Below are 18,763 nucleotides of genomic sequence, written 5' to 3'. Positions count from 1 at the left end.
TCGTTTAGGCGCGTCATTAAGCTCATTATCTACCTGATTTCTCACTCGGTTTTGGTTAGTTTCTGAATAATCTGCATCGTGCTTGCGCCGCAGCCTTTAAAAATAATATCTGTAGGTGCTCACAAGCCTCCGTTTGTGCACGCAGCCAGTGACTCTGTGGCTCAGCTGCTCAGGAACTCGTGGTTCCTCTGCACTCCTGTAAAAGCCTAAAGCACCACAGCCGTTTGACTTTTACAGTCGCTCTCCAAATCAAAAGGTCAAATCTTCAGCCAAACTCCCAGCAAAGAAACTGAATTTCAAAGTGAATCCACTACTCCGTGTGTGCCCAGAGCCATCCTGCACGTGCCAAACAGAGGAGGATGGTGCAAGAGCAGCAGCTCCGTGCTAATTACTCGGGATTCAGAGATATTTGTAACCCAGAGCTCACTTGGATGCACAAGGCTCCCCGGCTCCTACAAAAACTTGTGGCTCTCAGCAGCACGAGCATTATCCAGTCTTTGTTTATGCTTTACACAAAGGTTCGTGCACGAGTCTGTGTACGTCCTACACCCACAGGAAAAATGAAAGAGTACGAGTTTGGAGGTCGTGTAAAGGCATGTGAGAAGAGCAGACAAACGTGCCGAGGTACAGGAAAGCAGAGCTAAGGCACAAGGAAGAAAAACACCGACCCTTCCCTCCCATCCCCAGAGAGGAATTTGAACAAAGCTTTAATCCCCTGAGCCCTGAAATGCTGCAGGTGACATATCCCAAAGGGCAGCAGCCCCCGAGCCTGGGGCAGATCAGCAGTATTGTGCCATTAATTCTGAGGAGAACTCACAATTAATTGTGAGGAGAACTGTCATTAGTGAGTGCTGAGAGTACCCAAGGGGACCTTGAGAAGAGTCTCTGCAAACCCCCCACAGTCTGGGAAAACCTGGGTGCTGTTTGACCCACAGCTCTGTGCTTTGCTCCTGTCACCACTGGTGACATTAAATGTGGCTGTGCATCAAACAGGAATGGGAAAACACTGCCCATCCCAGGGCTGATGGTGGGGGAACAAAACAGGTTGGGAAAAGTTTGTACCAAATTTGTGGAAGAATGAGAGGCTTGGACTGACGGTGGCAGCCAGTGAAAGGTGATTTAATTCAGAGGGAATAAGGATCACTGAAGGGAATAAACATGGAAGAAGAACAAAACCAAGCAGGAAAAGCCAGACTTGCTGCTGGTTAAAGGTGTTATTGGTTGAATCATTGGGTAGGAACTGCAGACCTTTCACTGGGGCCAGGGGAGGGGAGAGCTGGAGGGAGAAGGGAAGGCGCTGATCCATTCCTGAGCCCAAGGTGGCACAAAGGTCACCGAGAGTAACTGTGGCAGAGGCCACACTCAGCAGAAACAAAGGGGGACAGGAGAAACCAACCTCAGGAGAAAGAGCCCTCAGGGACACTGCGTGACACCGTGCCTCATTGTTCCTGTAACCCAGAGGTGGCCCTGCACAGCTGCTGGGGATGCCACACACCACGCAGGAACCCCACAGCACTCCCATCATCCTGCCCAGCTAATTAAGGATTGATGGACTTTTGCTATGGCTTTGTATTTCCATGTTATGGTTTCTCGGTTAATTCATAAAAGTGATTTTGTGCGTTCCTGTGAGCTGCAGTTATAACAAAATAACAGGAAAAATCTGCCAGATTTACTTCAGCTGATACCAAGGACAAAACACAGGATGTTCAATCCATATTCCCCTTCCTTCTCTGGCTGTGCTTGCAAGGTTAAGAAAGCTCTGAAATACACACAGTGACACCAGCAGTGCCTTTCAAAGCCCTTTGTCCCAGGAAAAACCCGGCCAAAAGATTTTCTGCTTAAAGAAAATGAAAGCAAAAATGAATTTCCTCATTTCACCACGGCTCATTTATTCCACCACGGGCCTGGGTCCTCAGTGATGCAACACCAGCAACAGATTTGGCTGTTGTTGCTTGGAAAATCCTGGAATATTCCAGCTGGAGTAAATAGCTGGCGTGTATTCCTTGCAGTGCAAATGCTGGATGTAATTTGCTTCCCTCCAGGGTAATTTTATTAATGCAGCCTCGTTTGCTTTAAGCCCTGAGTTCTGTATTTCTCAGAACAGGATATAAATCACCCCATTAATGACAAATCAAAGGAGACATCCACAAGATGCTCACAGTGATGTCAAAAGGGCTTGTGGTAAAGCAGTGAATCAACGGGTGACACTGGAGGGTTAAAATCAAATTCCAAGCTTCAACAAATCTTGTGAATCTAAACCCAGTCCATTCCAAATACAGTCTTTTATCTAGAGAGATGTGAAGCAGCCTGGTCCCAATCAAAACACGACTGCTTCCTTCTGAAAAACCTTCAGGAAAAACACTCTGCATCCTCCCAGCCACTGGCACAGAACTGGAAGGGTTCTGATAGGAAAATCTTCCCTTCAGTTCGTCATTTCCAAAGCAGAAGCCATCAACGGGGGAAAAAAAGGTGCAAACACTGAAAAAGTTCCTTAAAAATCTCTATTCTTACCGAATTAAATGGAAACTTCCTTAGAAAGTCAAGGGTTGTGATTGTTTTCTGCTGCCTGGAAAGGAAGTCACTGTGACAGTGGCTGTGAAGAGGCAGAGGAAGGCAATGACCTGAATTTAACCAAGAACCCCAGGACTTTCTACCCATAATGCCAATATTGGTATTTCATGTAATTTACGTAGGAAATCACACAATTTCCTATTAATCTCAAAAATGCATCTCCTTACCTACAAAGTGTCACAATTTACTGAAGCTGTAATGATCCAACTCACTTTTTAAAATTTTACTTGACGATTTCACCTAAAAGCAGCTAAGAATCATGGTTAAAAACCTATTTACTTGAGGGGCCACAAATCCAACCTTTACAAGGTAACACAACACTTTCTCTACAGTTATGTGTGTCAAACACTTCATTACTAAAGGAATTTTCATATATTCCCAGCATCAGAAGCTTGGATCAGCTAAAAAGTACCAAGTGTCCTACAGCTCTCGTTGGAAATAGTGTAGAAAAATACCCCCAAAGTGTTAAAAAGTTGAGAGCAACTTTTTCCATGGAAAGTGTTAAGAAAATGAACCTAAAAATTCCCGGAAGGGTATTCTCTGCTCATTATTAGATTGTCTAACTTATATAAACAAATCCATTGAAATCCTAGGAAATTTTCCGTGATTTTTTTTTTTCCGCACAGGCACAAATTCAAAGCTTTGCTAGACCCAGCTTTAGATCAGGTGATGAGTTGCATTCCTGCTGGCTGTGACAGAAAGAGAAGGAGTTTAAGATTGTGTTGTCCAGTTTTGTTTTTGCATCAGAGGTTTCTACCTCCCATTAACAAGTTTGGAGGAACCTAACCTGGAAGCGTCCAGGACTTTGTGTGTCCCCTGAGAATAAATAACACAGCAGGAGAGGAAATGATAGTTATCCAGGCTTCACACACTGTGAAAATTAAGCTTTATTAGTCCCTCCAAGCATGTAATTATTGGAAGGGCTGAGATTAAACCTTACAAATGGGCACTGATCCAAATCTTATCTCCTTCTCTCTGGAGCAACCTTTGAATTAGTGCAAGTAGGGCCAGCCCTGATCCTGAGCGGGGTTCTACAGACCCTCAGCCTGGCTAAACCCAGGTGTCCAAGCAAATAAACCTGTCCTAAGTAATCAGCTTCTGCTGCTCATCCTCGTCCTTCCCCCTGCCTGAGCAGCCCTCACGGTGCTGCCCACCCCACCTTGCCCTGGCACCCCCTTCCCAGCAGGAAGCCAAGGAAATCTCACCCAGGAAAGGTTTGAGTACACAGATCACATGGAAACAAACTGAAATAAACAGAATAAAAAAAAGACCCAGCTGTGCCTGAGCCTGTTCAAGGCTCGTAGGCTGGGGCTTGTCCAGGCCTGTGCTCACAGGGACTCACAAGAACAGCAGCCACTGTGGCCATGACTATCAAACCAAAATCATGTTCATCTCCTGTGCTAATATACCAGCAGAAACCCCAAACCAAACGATTAAAATAACAATATTTGGAGCCTGATAGTTCTCTCCTGTGAGTTTTGCAGGAGGAACCCAGACCTGCACCGGGGAGGGGGCAGGAGAGCAGCTGTGAGCAGAACTGGGCAATAAATGTTGTGTGCTCTTGGCCTGGCAGCCCATCCCCAAATCCCACACGTACCTTGTGGGTTCACTCTGGAGACAGGTGGCTGACTCGTGGCTGGAGATCTCCTAAGAGAGAAAAGGAATTCTCTGTCAGGAGGTGGGATTTTATCTTTCTAAAACTTGCCAGCTCCCTCAGTTAAAAATTCTTTACCATTCTCCCAAAAAACCCCAAACACTTCACAGATTTGTTGAGCAGCATTGACAGATCTGTTAGGAAAAGCCAGAGATGGCTGCTCCCTGCCTTTTCCACGGGCTGGAAATGAGGAGAAATGGAACCATCCCATGCTGCCTTTGCAACTTTGTGTTCAAAATATGCCTGAAGGCAGCAAGGGCCAGGCTCTGGAGGCTCCCCCACAGCCAAGGCCTTTTCCCATAAAGCTTTTCCCTATGGAGTCTGGAATGGACCCTGAAGTGATGTCAAACTGCTGCAAGGCAATGCCACAGGTAAGGTCAGAAATGTGCCTTTAAACCCTCCAGTTAACACTGGAATTCCTCCTGAAGCGAGGAAGAGGATGCTGCAGTCACTGTTGTTTAGTTCTGAAACAGCTGAATGACACTTCATGGACTCTGAGCAACAATCTCAGCAGCAATTCCTGGATTTTGGAGGGGCCAAAAGCTATTTGAAAAAAATTGGTTCAAGTCAAGCCAACAGGGTCTGACTGGAAAAAGGTGCAGATTCTCTCCAAATGTCAACACAGCTCCCTGTGAAACTTGCCAAACAAAACTGTTACTTTTTCAAGCTGAAACCATCATCAGAGACTTGCTTTCTAAAGGAGTAAAAAGAGTTGACACCAAAATCAAGACACTTCAGTTTGGATTGACTGCAGTACTTCAGGTTGACCAGAAATGAAACTTTGGGCTTCTGCTTCCCTAAAGAAGTTTCAGATCCATTTTAACTGAAGCCAGATTTCCCCACACTCTCCCTTCGCCAACCTCCTTCCTAACCCCAAATTTCGGAGTCAGCCACTGAACTGCAACATCCATTATTCGCCAGCTCTCCTTTGAAGCTGGAATCAAAGCAGGCAGAGCGGCTCAATTGTGCTGCAATTGTAGCTCCGGGGGGTTCTTCAGAAGTGCTCCGGGAAGGCCTTGCTGCCCAGGTGAGGTCTGGAGCGCAATTCCAGCCCTGCTTCCAGCCCTCCGAGCCGCCGGGCTCCACAGCCCGCTCCGGCAGGAGCCACCCTGGCATCCAAAGGCTGTTCTGGCAGGATGCGCAGGACCAGGGCTCTCTGGAGGGTTCAGCACAGGGCACACACGCCGGGCGCTCAATTCCCTGCAAATGTGCCCCGACCTGCCTCTGCTGAGCCTTTGAAAAGCCAAATCTCGAAATCTCTAAAAAACAGAAACTCCCCGACAGGGACAGCACGCCGCGGCTGCAGCACTCCCAGAGCGGAGGGATCCAAGCTCCAGGGATCTCCAAGCCCTGAGCTGCACAGACATGCCTTTGGGGGGGTGGGGAGGGACGAGCCGCTGCTCCGTACGCTATTCCCCGCTCCAGAGCCGGCACCGCTCCCGCCATCCTCAGATCCATGTGCCCATCCTGTTTTCCAGGCAGGCAGGCGGGGCGCGGGACGGGAGAGGTGAGTTTTGGCTGCCCTTCCTCAGCCTCCACCGCGCTCCAGCGGCTCCCGCTGCCCGCTCCGTCCCTCCTGCCGCAGGGCATCACACCGAGCAGGCTCCGGATGCTTCCCGACCGCGTCCTGGGCTGCAATTGCCAAACTCCGGCACTCCAAAGCCATTAATCATCCTCTCCTCTTTTCCAATCAGGAAACTGCCTCAAGAACCCTGACGTTAAAGTCCAAAAAATATGACTGCCAGTTGTTTTTTTTTCCTCCAGGACTTAACATTCATATTTTCCAGCAAATATGTGGGACAGCATCCTCTTTTTCCTTGCTCGGGCCAGGAGGGGTGGAGGAGGAGGAGGTAAAAAGAGAAGAGAGAAAAGAGGGTAAAGGAAAGCTGAGATTCTCATGATCCCCAGAGCAGAAGTTTCAGTAAAATATCACATATCATGAGACAGATGATAAAATCATGAGCTGGCAGCACGGCTGCAACCCAGCAGAGCTCTTTGGAAACTGCAGGAAGCTCCGCAGCACCTGGAAGCACATTCCGCCATGGACTGGGATGTTTGGCATGGGGTGGTTTAAAAATTTAATGACTTTTACTTTGGCCAGGCAAACACTTTATACCTCAATCAAATCTGGGAACACTTTCCAAAGGACACTGTAAGATGCCTGTGTGTCCTACAGGTTACACCCTCACTTCCTTCCGGCCCTGTCCAATTTCAGATTCCTCATTAGTAAGTGCCAAAATGCCTGAGCTTTCCAAAAAAGCAAAGCTTAAAAAAAAGGAATATTTAAGCCATCTGTTTTTTTTATTAACCTCCACCTTGGAATGCGGCGGTTCCTTCCCATCAAAATTTGCCAACAGGAATCAACAGCAGGGAAAACCTCACTCCTGGATAAAATGCTGGGCTTTATGTAAAATAAAGATGGTGAGCTCGTGGTGGGCACCAGGTGATGCCACTCACACCTGGAGTGGAGCGAGCCTGTGGTGTCCCTCTGGGGACATCCCTGCACCTCATCCTTCCCTTCTGGAGCCAGTGGAGCCTGCCAGTGCCAGGGTGGGATCAGCGGGACGGGTGGGTGCACAGCAGACCTGGGCAGGAATCAGTGATGATTGCAGGCTGAGCAGCTCTCCTGGGGCCCAGCAGGCCAGAGGATGACGATGACTGGCTCAGTATAAATAGCCAAGGGGAAACGGTGGTTCCGGACAAAGGCGTAAAAAGAAGTTTGTTTGGTTTCTCCTGTTCAGCAGGTAGGAAAAACAACATCCTCCTCCTGAGTGCATCACCTTCCTCCTCCAGAGCAATCAGTGTCAAAGGAAGTGATGTGGGATTCAGTTCTCCAGGCAGCCCTCTCGCAGCTGAGCTCCAGGATGCTGCTGCTGGGAAATCCTTGTTGTCCCCAGAGCCCCAGGTTTGGGGTGCCCCCCTTGACATCTGCCCTTTGGCCGTGAACAGCTCACACGAGGTTGGCTCCGTTGGGTACAGCCTGGTGCTGGTAACACCAACCTTGGGGGTTTGATCCCTCTATGGGCCAATTAAGAGTTGGACTTGATTCTGCTGGATCCCTTCCAGCTGGGACAATTCTGGGATTATTATTGCTCTGTGAAGCAGTGGTGGAAATGCAGGGCAGGACCATTATGGAGTGCCTGGGATAGCCAAGGTGGCCACGTGACAAAGATCATGGAACTGTTTAGGTTGACGCAGACCTCTGAGATCACCAAGTCCAACCCAGCACTGCCAAGGCCAGCACTGCCCCATGTCCCCAAGTGCCACATACACAAGAATTTTAAATCCCTCCAGGCATGGGGACTCCACCCCCGCTCCAGGCAGCTGTGCCAGGGCTGGAGAACCCTTTCTACATGGGGACTCCACCCCCGCTCCAGGCAGCTGTGTCAGGGCTGGAGAACCCTTTCTTTGAAGAAGCTCTTCCTGGTATTCAAAAAACCTCCCCTGGCCCAGCCTGGGGCCGTTCCCTCTGCTCCTGTCCCTGTTCCTGGAGCACAGCCCGACCCCCCGGCTGTCCCCTCCTGGCAGGAGCTGTGCAGAGCCACAAGGGCCCCCTGAGCCTCCTGTGCTCCAGGCTGAGCCCCTTCCCAGCTCCCTCAGGGATTCTCCTGGGGCTCCAGACCCTTCCGCAGATCCGTTTCCTTCTCACTCTCCGACCCCTTAATGGTTTTTTTTGTGGTGTGGGGCCCCAAACTGTCCCCATGATTCATAGGGGACATTGCACAAGACGAAAGGGAGGAGACCTCCGTAGGGAGGACCTGAGGGATGAGGGGATGAAGGGATGAAGGGATGAGGGGATGAGAGGATGAGGGGACAAGAGAACAAGGTGGTGAGGGAATGAAGGGTGAAGGAATGAAGGGATGAGAAGATGAGAGCATGAGGGGATGAGGCGATGAGACGATGAATGGATGAGGGGATGAAAGGACGAGGCGGTGAGGGAATAAGGGGTGAGGGAATGAAGCGATGAGAGCATGAGGGGATGAGGGGATGGACACCATGAGGGGATGAGAGGATGAGAGGACGAGACAGTGAGGGAATAAGGGGTGAGGGAATGACAGGCCGAGAGCATGAGGGGATAGAGGGGTGAGGGAATGAAGCGATGAGAGCATGAGGGGATGAGGGGATGAGAGGACGAGGCTGTGAGGGAAAGAAGGGATGACAGCATGAGGGGATGAGGGGACGGAGCCATGAGGGAAGGGCAGACGGCGCCCCCTGGCGTCGCGCGCAAACCGCGGCGGAGCCCTGAGGCCATGGCGGAGCCTGAGGCACCGCGGCCGCCGCGCCCCGGCCCCCGCCGCCCCGGCTCGGGCCACGCCGGCTCCTCTTGTGTACGAAAGGAGCTTAAAAAGCCAGGCTTACTTGTTGGAGGTGCCGTGTAAATTGGTGAGAAGCGTGAAGTTGTTCCTCACGCTTCTTAGGCTGGCCAGCACCTGAGGGAGACAAAACCGCAGGTGTCACCTTCTCTGCTTTAATGCTTTAGAAAAACTATTTTAGAGGCCAATATGCCACCAACTCACCTGGGCGAAAGGTGTGACAATCAGGTCGTCGCCATGCCTAAGGAAAAATGGAGAAAAATGTATAAATTTCTTTACAAATTTACCTTCAAACAGAGTGAAATTCACCTCAGGGAAGGAGCATTTTCCCGGGGGGGTTTTCCTCACAAACATACCCACGCAGCATTTAGTTAACACCACATAAAAGCTTGTTCCTAATGGAAAGGTCACCGTGTATATCCAAAACAACCAGCTGGAGGAGCATTCGGACTGGGAACGCCAGGCAATAAAAGCCAGGAAATTCAAAAGTTAAGGCTCACACTCGCACCGCGGTGGAAAAAACCCAACCGTAGTGGTGCGGGGAAAGGTCACCTTTGAATTTCCTGGCTTTTGTTGATCTCTGTCGCAGTCTCTAACCTTGTTCAGACGCCGGGTTTTGTCCGGCTGTTTTCATCATGGAAGATTTGAGCAGAAGTTGTGAGCAAAATACACTACTGCCAGTAATAAGAGGGATTTTTTTCTTTTTTCTTTCTTTGATTTTTTTTTGTATTAGTTATGGTACTTGTGCGTGTATGGAACATTCTGTATGATTTACCTAACTGAGAGATGGCAGAGTACAGAATCATTGAAAGGTTTGGCTTGGGAGGGAGCTTAAAGCCATCCAGTCCCACCCCTGCCATGGGCAGGGACACCTTCCAGTACTCCGGTGGATCCAAACTCCATCCAGCCTGGCCTTGGACATTTCCAGGAATCCAGGAGCAGCCACAGCTGCTCTGGGCACCTGTGCCAGGGCCTCCCCACCCTCCCAGCCAGAAATTCCTTCCCAATATCCATCTAAATCTACCCTCTTTCAGCTTAAATCCATTCCCTGTGTCCTCTCCCTCCATCCCTTGTCCCAGGTACCTCTCCAGCTCTCTTGGAGCCCCTTTAGTCACTCTTAGGAGCAACGTTTTGGTCAATTCTATTCTTAATCCCACAATTAATAACAGGATGTACTGAGCAAGGGCAGCAGAGCCAGCTCCAGGCTGCCACAGGACCCTCTGGAGAGCTCTCCACCAGTGCTGGACCCCTCCAAAGAGGAATTCTCCCTCTGGCTGTGCTGCCAGAGGTCATCCCCTCGTCCTCCCTTGGGAATCAGTGCTATTAAGTCTAAATTTAAGTAAATTTGTCTCCATACTCATGGAGGCTCTGTCCCAAGTGCTAACAGAGCCTCGATGCCCATGGTGGATGGACACTTCAGCTGCAGACAGGCACGAATTTGGGGAAAAATTATGGGATTCCCCCACCCCAGCAGACTGCTGGGAATTGTTACAACCCACCGTTTACACGAAACACTATTTGCATAAATTGGAGTGTTTCCTTCAATAAATATTTACTCAGTTTTAACTCACAGCAGGGATATTTTCTCGCAGAATTCTTGCGGATCTGGCTAATATTCAGATTTCCATTCCGTGACAAAACTTTCGCAACAGCTCAACTTTGTTTAACGAGCACATTTTTAATAGCTTAATGGCCACTTTAAAACTTCAAAATGTGCTTTTCAAAATAAGGGGCTGGGAATCCAGGACACTCTGTGCGTATCGAACCTCTCGAGCTCAGCCATCTGTCTCGGCTCATTTTCCACTCGGTTCTAGGGAACAGCCCCAAAACAGGATGGGGAACAGCAACACTGTAAATAAAAGTACAGCACAACTTCCCTGTTATTCCAGGATATGCCTTTGGAAGCTCTTCTGAAAAATTCTGGAGAAAATGGGAATATTTGAGGGATGGGATGGGAGAAGATGTTGGATCAGCACCTGTTTGTGCACTCCAGCTATGAATGTGCCAGAACAACCCATCAGCTCCTTTTGACAGAGCTCTGAGGATTAGAGCAGCACAGAACGCTCCAGGAGAGTGTAAAACACGAGCTGGATTGATGCTTACTGTTCGCTCGGGAGGGAGGAGTTCCTGGACATGGTCTTTGGTGAGAGGTCATAGTCGCTGTCGGATCTGTAGAGGAACGACTCCCGGCGCTGGCTGTGGCCCGGGAATGTCGTGTGCAGGACGAGTCCCGACGAGGAGCTGGCCTGCGGGTCCAGCGGGCTGCGCCCCGGCGACGGGCCATTCTCCACATCGAAGCTGCGAACGGAACACAGACCGCGGGTCACACTCTGCCACAAGAGGGCTCGTAGGACACGCGTCACCTCAGCGCGGCTCTACCACCGTGTCACCTCAGCGCGGCTCTACCACCGCGTCACCTCAGCGCGGCTCTACCACCGCGTCACCTCAGCGCGGCTCTACCACCGTGTCACCTCAGCGCGGCTCTACCACCCTGTCACCTCAGCGCGGCTCTACCACCGTGTCACCTCAGCGCGGCTCTACCACCGTGTCACCTCAGTGCGGCTCTACCACCGTGTCACCTCAGCACGGCTCACCGTGTCACCTCAGCGCGGCTCTACCACCGTGCCACCTCAGCGCGGCTCTCTACCACCGTGTCACCTCAGGACGGTCCTCACCGTGTAACCTCAGTGCATCTTTCTACCACCGTGTCACCTCAGCACGGCCCTCACCGTGTCGCCTCAGGGCGGTTCTCTACCACCGTGTCACTCAGCACGGCTCCCACTGTGTCACCTCACCGCGGCTCACACCGTGCCAGCCTGTGGCCACCGGAGCCGCTCGCTGGCCCGTTTCTCCTGAGTGCAAGGAGGGTCCTACATGGCCATAAACATTTACCCTGGAGGCTCCTGTTCTGGCTGCCTCTGCTCATGCTTCCTTCAGCATGAATGTCTCACAGCCCAGCACAGCTCTCAGCATGAGCTCACAGCAGCTGAAGAGGGCAGGGATAGATTAGAGATGATGGAGAATCCATCCCTGGCAGGCCCTGGCACAGGGTGCCCAGAGCAGCTGTGGCTGCCCCTGGATCCCTGGCAGTGCCCAAGGCCAGGCTGGACACTGGGACTGGAGCAGCCTGGGACAGTGGAAGGTGTCCCTGCCATGGCAGGGGATGGAATGGGATGGGCTTTAAGGCCCCTCCCACCCAAACCATTCCAAGATTCCATTATTCTAAACACCCCACTCCACCCTCCATGCCTTTTGCACAAGCCCTGGGGTTCAATTTGCCAAACCTCACTCCAAGTCTTACAAGCAAAACAGGGACAAAGGCACCACAATGTGACAACACTCTTCAGCCCAGCCCTGTGCCCACCTGCTCCGGAGCCAAACTTTTGAAACCCTGCAAGATTTGCAAGCACTGGGCAGTTGTGGGAGCTGGATGCCCAAACCATGTTTTATCCATTCAAGGTATCAGTTCAGTGAATTTTAAACAGCTGTGCTGTAAAATGCAGGGCTGTTTAAAAGTAAAAAAAAAAGCACTAAACTTTTTGTCACCTTTTCCATTTTACACCCACTTTCTTGTGGTTTCAGAGCTTGGCTGCTGTAACCCGTGGCTGAAGTCACCCTGGCCACTCCAGCAAGTGACACCCCTCGTAAACGCTGAAAATGAGCAGGTTGGCCTCCTTTGGGCCTGACAGAAACACCAGATGTGTGACCATGGCCCAGAAAGCCAAGTGAGGTACAGCCATGCTCAGGAGGAATTTCCTTGCCTTTGGAAGTCAGGTTTTGTCTCTTGCAGTAGGAGCTGAGTGCTCGCTCCAGCGGCTCATCCCATGACGGATGTTTTCCCTGGCCACTCCAGCAAGTGACACCCCTCGTAAACGCTGAAAATGAGCAGGTTGGCCTCCTTTGGGCCTGACAGAAACACCAGATGTGTGACCATGGCCCAGAAAGCCAAGTGAGGTACAGCCATGCTCAGGAGGAATTTCCTTGCCTTTGGAAGTCAGGTTTTGTCTCTTGCAGTAGGAGCTGAGTGCTCGCTCCAGCGGCTCATCCCATGCCAGGGATGAGCCATCCCACACCAGGACACCAGGCTGTGTTTTCTGCCATGTTTTTCTCCATCCCTCCACTCCTTAATCCAGAAGATTCCCTGAGCACAGTGGCAGAGAAGACCCCAGCACTCCCTCCTCTCCTCTACTCTCCTCTCTGCAGGGAGAGCTTTAACTGCAGCAGGAAGAGCACATAAAATATTAATGCCTGAACTTGCCTGAATCCTGCAAGTTTTCCAGATTTCTACATCACTGGGATGAGCTGGACACATTCTGGCTGCCTTGGTGAGAAGCCTGGCACAGCCAATGCCCAGCTGGGAACACCATGCTGCTCCAGCTCCTGCTGCCTGCTTCCCATGTTCCCTGTTCCAGCACCTGGAATGCTGCCGTACGGATCACGTGGTTAGTCCAACTGAAAAGTGCTTTTATTCCTTTCCTCAAGTTCAATGTGCAGCCACACCAGTGCTCCTCAGGCTCTTTTTCCTTGGCCTTGATCCAGCACTCAGCCACCCATGTGCTCAGCCAGAAAATTCCCCAAAAAGGGACTGATCCCAGAGTTTGGAGTTACCTCTGCCAGGAGTGAACAGGCACTCCCAGAGGTACAGCCTGTGAACAAGATCTTCAAACCCAGGAATAACTCTGCTGTCACTGCTTTTTAATAGGTACAAGAACGGGAATATGGGAAAATATTCCCCTTGGATGATCCAACATCAGGAAAATGTGACCTGAGATACACAGAGCAAGAGTTTAACCTTGTGTTTGTCACCTATTGCTCCTGGTTTGCACAACACCGGAACTGTGTCCTGATGCCAAAAATATCCCCCAAACAAACTTGCTGGAATTGGAAAGAACTGCAGAGGGATTGTAAAGTTGCCCTCTCAGAGCTGCATTTCCCACTAATTTTTTTCTATTGGAAGTTATCTGCTGAGCTCTCCTGGAAAAACTTCATCACTGTGCTCAGAACACTGCACAGACTGTGAGGTCCTCCCCACAGTTTGCACACCCCCCAGGCTTTGTCCAAGTGGAAAAAAAACCTGCATTTGCCTGCTTAAAAATAAGGATGGCAGAGTACAAAGCACCAAAAAAACCCCCAAATTTTCTTTCCAGTTTATCCCCAAGTAACAGCACTCACAGCAAGACACCCCATTTCTGATATAAATTGTGTTATCTAAACATATGGACCAGAAATTTGATATCTAAGGTCCCTATAAATCCTTCAGAAATAAATTCAGAAATCCCTGTCCCTTTAGGACATGTGGGAGCTGCCAGCATTCCCTGCCTGCCTCCAACCTATGTTATCAGATCTATTGACCAACATTTCCCAGTGCTGGACACTCCCCACAAGGGATTCCAGGCCATTGAGCCCTGCCAGAGTCAAACAGGCTCCAGAGGAGGAAAGGTGACAGCAGGACCAGAAGAGCTGCCCAGGGCAGTGGTGGAGCCTCCACTCCTGGAGGGATTAAAAGCCGTGCAAATGTGGCACTTGGGGACACGGTCAGAGGTAGGAATGGATGGATTTGATGATCTTGGAGATCTTTCCCAAATGATTCCACCATGCAGTGGGACGGGCCCTAGCCCAGGCAGTGCTGTCGCTCAGCAGGGCGGAGCTGGGAAGGAAGGTGCCTTTCCCTGGATTCTCTCCAGACTCCGCGTGCCGGCTCTCCGGGGGATGGATGGAGGAGCAGGGGGGAGCAGGGAGGGCAGAGCGGGGAGCAGCGGCTGCACAGCACCGCTCAGCACGGGGCAGCTGCGGCTCCTCTCCCTGATCCCTCTGCATCCCGAAAGAAGCCAGGATCTCAGGGAAGCGAGAAGGAAGGAGACAGCAGGTGGCAGGAGTTAGCTGCGAGCGGGCAGCGGCCCCGGACCTGTGCGGAGCTGTGCCTGAGCCGCGGTAATGAGCAGACAACGGCGAGCCAGGAGAAATCATTGTAAAACACAGCGAGGCTTCGTGAGTCACTCTGCAAACAAAGAGAATTCATAACAGCAACCCCCAACTGCTCGAATGCTGCAGTGCTACTGTAACAACTACAGGATCAGAGAACCTCCCGAGCCGGAAGCGACTCTCAGGGACCATCGATCCAACTGCTGCCCTGCACAGATCCCCAGCAATCCCATCCTGGGCATCCCTGGAGTGCTGTCCAAACGCTCCTGGAGCTCTGGCAGCCTCGGGAGGGGACCCTTCCCTGGGGAGCCTGGGCAGTGCCAGCACCCTCCGGGGAAAGGACCTTTCACAATATCCAACCTAAACCTCCTCTGACACAGCTCCAGCTGTTCCCTGGGATCCTGTCCCTGGTCGCAGAGAGAATAAATTGGTGCCTGTCCCTCCACTGTGCCTCGGGAGGAGCTGCAGACCCTGCTGAGGCTCCTCTCAGCCTCCTCCAGGAGGAACAAGCCCAGTGCCCTCAGCTGTTCCTCATATTTCCACTCCAGACCTTTCACCAGCTTCAGGAACCAATGTCCCTGGATTAGCATTTCCCACCAGTAGTGGGATGTGGCAAAATTTGGCAAAAGGACTGAGAAACAGGAATGTGCCATGATTTGGATGTAATTCAGAGTCATTCGAGTCGTCATTGCCAGTCAAGTGGTTTCCATGAGAGCTGCAAAGCCCACAGTTTGCTCTGGAGTATGAAACACAAACACATTCCAGCCCAGCAGACCAGGCAGGCTCGGGGATTTTTGTTTATGTTGGGAATTGACACTTTTCCCGAGGATGATAGCACTGACTCTCCAAGAAGGTTCACCATCTGCTTTGCCTTCCCAGAGTCATTCCTGAGGACATTACTCCCCATCTCCTAACTACAGTACCACCTTCATGATATCAAATGTTTCCAAAATATTTCCAGAGGTTTGGGCAGACTTTGTTAATTACAAAGCTCCTTTTTGAGATTCCATAAACATGGAAAAATGCTGTTCCTTCCACCGCCTAGCCGCTCTCTAACGCTGTGCACCTGTTCCCCATTATCCGAACAGCTTGCTGCTTTCCTAAATAATCTCCCATGTGGAAAGGGCTGTGCTTGAAACCATCAGCACTTAATGGCCCAGGATGGGACCCAGGGAGCTGAGCACAGCCCTGGCAGGGGATCAGGGCTCCCCGGGGTGACAGCTCACAGCTCCACAGGCATTACTGACCTTCTTCCCCTCCCGACCTTCTCCCACTTAGGGAAAACATTGCTACTCTGAGGAACCCCTTAAAAGTTCAAATCCCTCTGCTGGGTTTGTCTCTCATGTGGCTCCTGACTTTTTTATCCAGGTGAGGCCTCACCTGCAGTGCTACCTCCAGCCCTGGGTCCAACTTCAGGAGGTTGTGAAGCTGCTGGAGAGAGTCCAGGTGGCCCCAGAACTGTTCCAAGGGCTGAAGCCCCTCTGGAGCCAGGCTGGGAGAGCTGGGGGTGCTCACCTGGAGAGGAGAAGGATCCAGGAGAGCTCAGAGCCCCTGCCAGGCGAGCTCTCTCCCTCCAGGATAGCTGGAAGGGACTGGGGACAAGGGATAGAGGGACAGGACACAGGGAATGGCTCCCACTGCCAGAAGGGAAGCCTTCTGGATGGATGGGAGATTGGGAAGGAATTCCTGGCTGGGAGGGTGGGCAGGGACGGAGATGGAATTCTGAGAGCAGCTGTGGCTGCCCCTGGATCCCTGGCAGTGCCCAAGGCCAGGCTGAACATCGGGGCTCGGAGCAGTCTGGGACAGGGGAAGGTGTCCCTGCCATGGTAGGGGTGGAATGGGCTGATTTTTAAGGTGCCATCAAAGCCAGTCTGGTTTCTGGTTCCGTGATCCCACAGTCTCCAGAGCTCAGTGTCCCCACACCAAGGCAGCAGCCCCTGCAGTCCCTCCCAGCGCTGTCACAGCTGCCTGGCACAGGAGCCCGGCAGCACTGACTGAAGTGTTTCTAACAGAAGCTGTCAGCTGCTGCTAAACACATCATTAAGCCTCTGCATGTATCCAAAAGCAAAAATATATGTTTACTTGACTTTGTAATCTCTGAATAAAGAAGGTTCAAGGCCAGGTCGGACAGGCCTTGGAGCAAGCTGGGCTGGTGGGAGGTGTCCCTGCCCTTGGCAGGGGGTGGCACTGGATGATCTTTAAGTCCCTTTCAATCCAAACCATTCTGTGACTTTAATTCACTCTCTGTTTCTGTTCTCCTGCTCAATGGGTACAATAAAGACAGAACAACCAGAGCCCCTGCCCTGCTCACACCTGGAGCCCAAAACAGACCACGAGCTGCTGCTGCTTCCTCTGCAACCCAAATCCACCTTCAGCAGAACCCCGAGGTAAAAATGAGTCTCCAGAGCCCTCCCAGCTCTCAGAACCCATCCAGCAGCACCCTGGGAGGCTCCTGGCTTGCACAGCAAATGTCAGGGATTGTATCCAGCACCATGCCAGGTTGGAGCAGCCACCAGGAGATAGTTGGAAAAGTACAGCAGGAGATAAAAATGAGTTTGGATTCTCTCTTAGCACAAAGGGTTCCAAAAAACTTAATCCTTTTAATGTTTACTACAGATAAGCAGCTTGACATTATCCTGTAACAAGTGAACATCATGGGGTTGTTTTAAGTCCCCCAGAGAAGGAATCCAGAGTGCTTAAATCCAGTTGTTATTTTTCCAAATGTACATCCTGGGTTGTTTTATCCTCTTCCAATGGTTCTCTGCCATTAATCTCTGGAAATTGCAAGGCACAGTCAAACAAAGCAGACACCCTGCCTGTATTTTTACTTCCTGAGCTTGGAAAGACATATGGATGTGAGCGTGATCATTCCCAACATGGGCAGCAATGCCATTTCCTAAGGGCTTTTTCCTCCTGAAAACATTCCAGCTATCAACTGATGGAGCAGTTGCTTCCTTTCCTACCCAGCTAAGGTATAACAAGGTATGAGTGGCACAGGGTGCCCAGAGCAGCTGTGGTTGCCCCTGGATCCCTGGCAGTGCCCAAGGCCAGGCCTGGAGCAGCCTGGGACAGTGGAAAGTGTCCCTGCACATGCCCACGATGAGCTTGAAGGTCCCTCCCAATCCAGACTATCCCAGGATTCCGTGGTGCCGCTCCCTGTGCAGCACTGACAGCTCCGCTCACCCTCCAGGGGTTTCTGCCCAGCACCCTCCACCCACCCACAGCTCACCAGCACCAAATCTCCAGCACCAGCTGTGCCTTTGCTGCATGAAGAACCCAGCTGAGTCTCCGCAGGGTGAAAGCTGCCCCTTGTCCCTGTGGGAAGTGCTGGAATGTCTCGTGGCCGGTGGGACAGGTGGCACAGGGACAGCACAGTGCTCCAGACACGGGATTTTGGCAGCACCTGCTCTGTGACACACTGCTGTCCCACAGCACAGATGTTTCCATTCCAGCCACAGGGAGTGTTTACCCAGCCTGGCCTGGCTGCTCTGCTCTGTTCAGTGTCACTTCAGCTTTTCCAGCTTTCCCAGCTCCAGCCAAGCCCTGTAGCATTTCTCAGACTGTCTCTCCCAATCCACAGCACACGGATGTTGGAGGCTGCCTGCGGTGGCCTGGCTCATGTGACATGGACACTGCTGTTGTCTGGTGGGGCTCCAGGACACCTTCCAGCCCTTCTGCCTCTGGACAAGCCTTGATCCCTGCCCATAACCAGTGTGGGGGGATAATTCCACCCAGCAAGTGGGAACACGGTGTCCAGCCCTGCCTTTCCCCCACTGGGACATTACCAGCAACAGAAGGGGAATTCCAGTCCTATATTCCATCTTTTATTGATGCATCTTCAAGGATCTCCTACCCCTCTAAAGCGCAATCTGCACTTAACTCCCTTCCCAGAGCCAAGCCTTCAGCAGGTCTCCAGGGTTCCTTGCACAAACGCCCTGTGCTTCCAGCACACAGGAAAGCACTCCTGGCTCTGCACAGAGCTGGAGCATCAGGAGGCTGCTGGCCAGAGCCAGGCTTTATTCCATCCTGCCCTTAAACAGAGATCCTGGCACAGCTCCAGAGGCACTTCTGCCTTTCCAAGCAGGGGGGGAAGCTCTGAGCTGCTTCATTCTGTCCAGCCCCACTTCACAGAGCTCCTCTCATCTGCTGTCAACCACACTGGAGACAGGAACAAAGTGACAACCGTGGTGACAACTTACAGACACCACAGAGTTTCCATTTCACCTGAGCTGAACAGGCAGCCTTTGAGGAGGCAGATTTACACATTTCCTGCACTAAAGTTTTAAATTCCCCCATTCTTCCA

The 18,763-nt window shown here is 51.4% G+C and overlaps 1 protein-coding gene across 2 annotated transcripts in view; it reads right to left on the bottom strand.

The window, feature by feature from the left end:
- Positions 1 to 18,763, bottom strand: part of PDE4B (phosphodiesterase 4B) — a 146,830-nt gene that overhangs the window by 46,940 nt on the left and 81,127 nt on the right. For both annotated transcript variants that reach the window (XM_041482971.1, XM_041482972.1), the window contains 4 exons: positions 10,642 to 10,836; positions 8,743 to 8,779; positions 8,585 to 8,655; positions 4,169 to 4,218 (listed from right to left, as the gene is read on the bottom strand). In XM_041482971.1, the coding sequence (XP_041338905.1) occupies positions 4,169 to 4,218; positions 8,585 to 8,655; positions 8,743 to 8,779; positions 10,642 to 10,836 (353 nt within the window). The remainder of the gene's footprint in view (positions 1 to 4,168; positions 4,219 to 8,584; positions 8,656 to 8,742; positions 8,780 to 10,641; positions 10,837 to 18,763) is intronic.

This window comes from Pyrgilauda ruficollis, unplaced genomic scaffold (genome assembly GCF_017590135.1).
Source record: "Pyrgilauda ruficollis isolate IOZ18807 unplaced genomic scaffold, ASM1759013v1 scaffold6, whole genome shotgun sequence".
NCBI lineage: Eukaryota > Metazoa > Chordata > Aves > Passeriformes > Passeridae > Pyrgilauda > Pyrgilauda ruficollis.
Note: the sequence above shows the minus strand (reverse complement) of the source record. Positions and strands in the feature narration are given on the sequence as shown.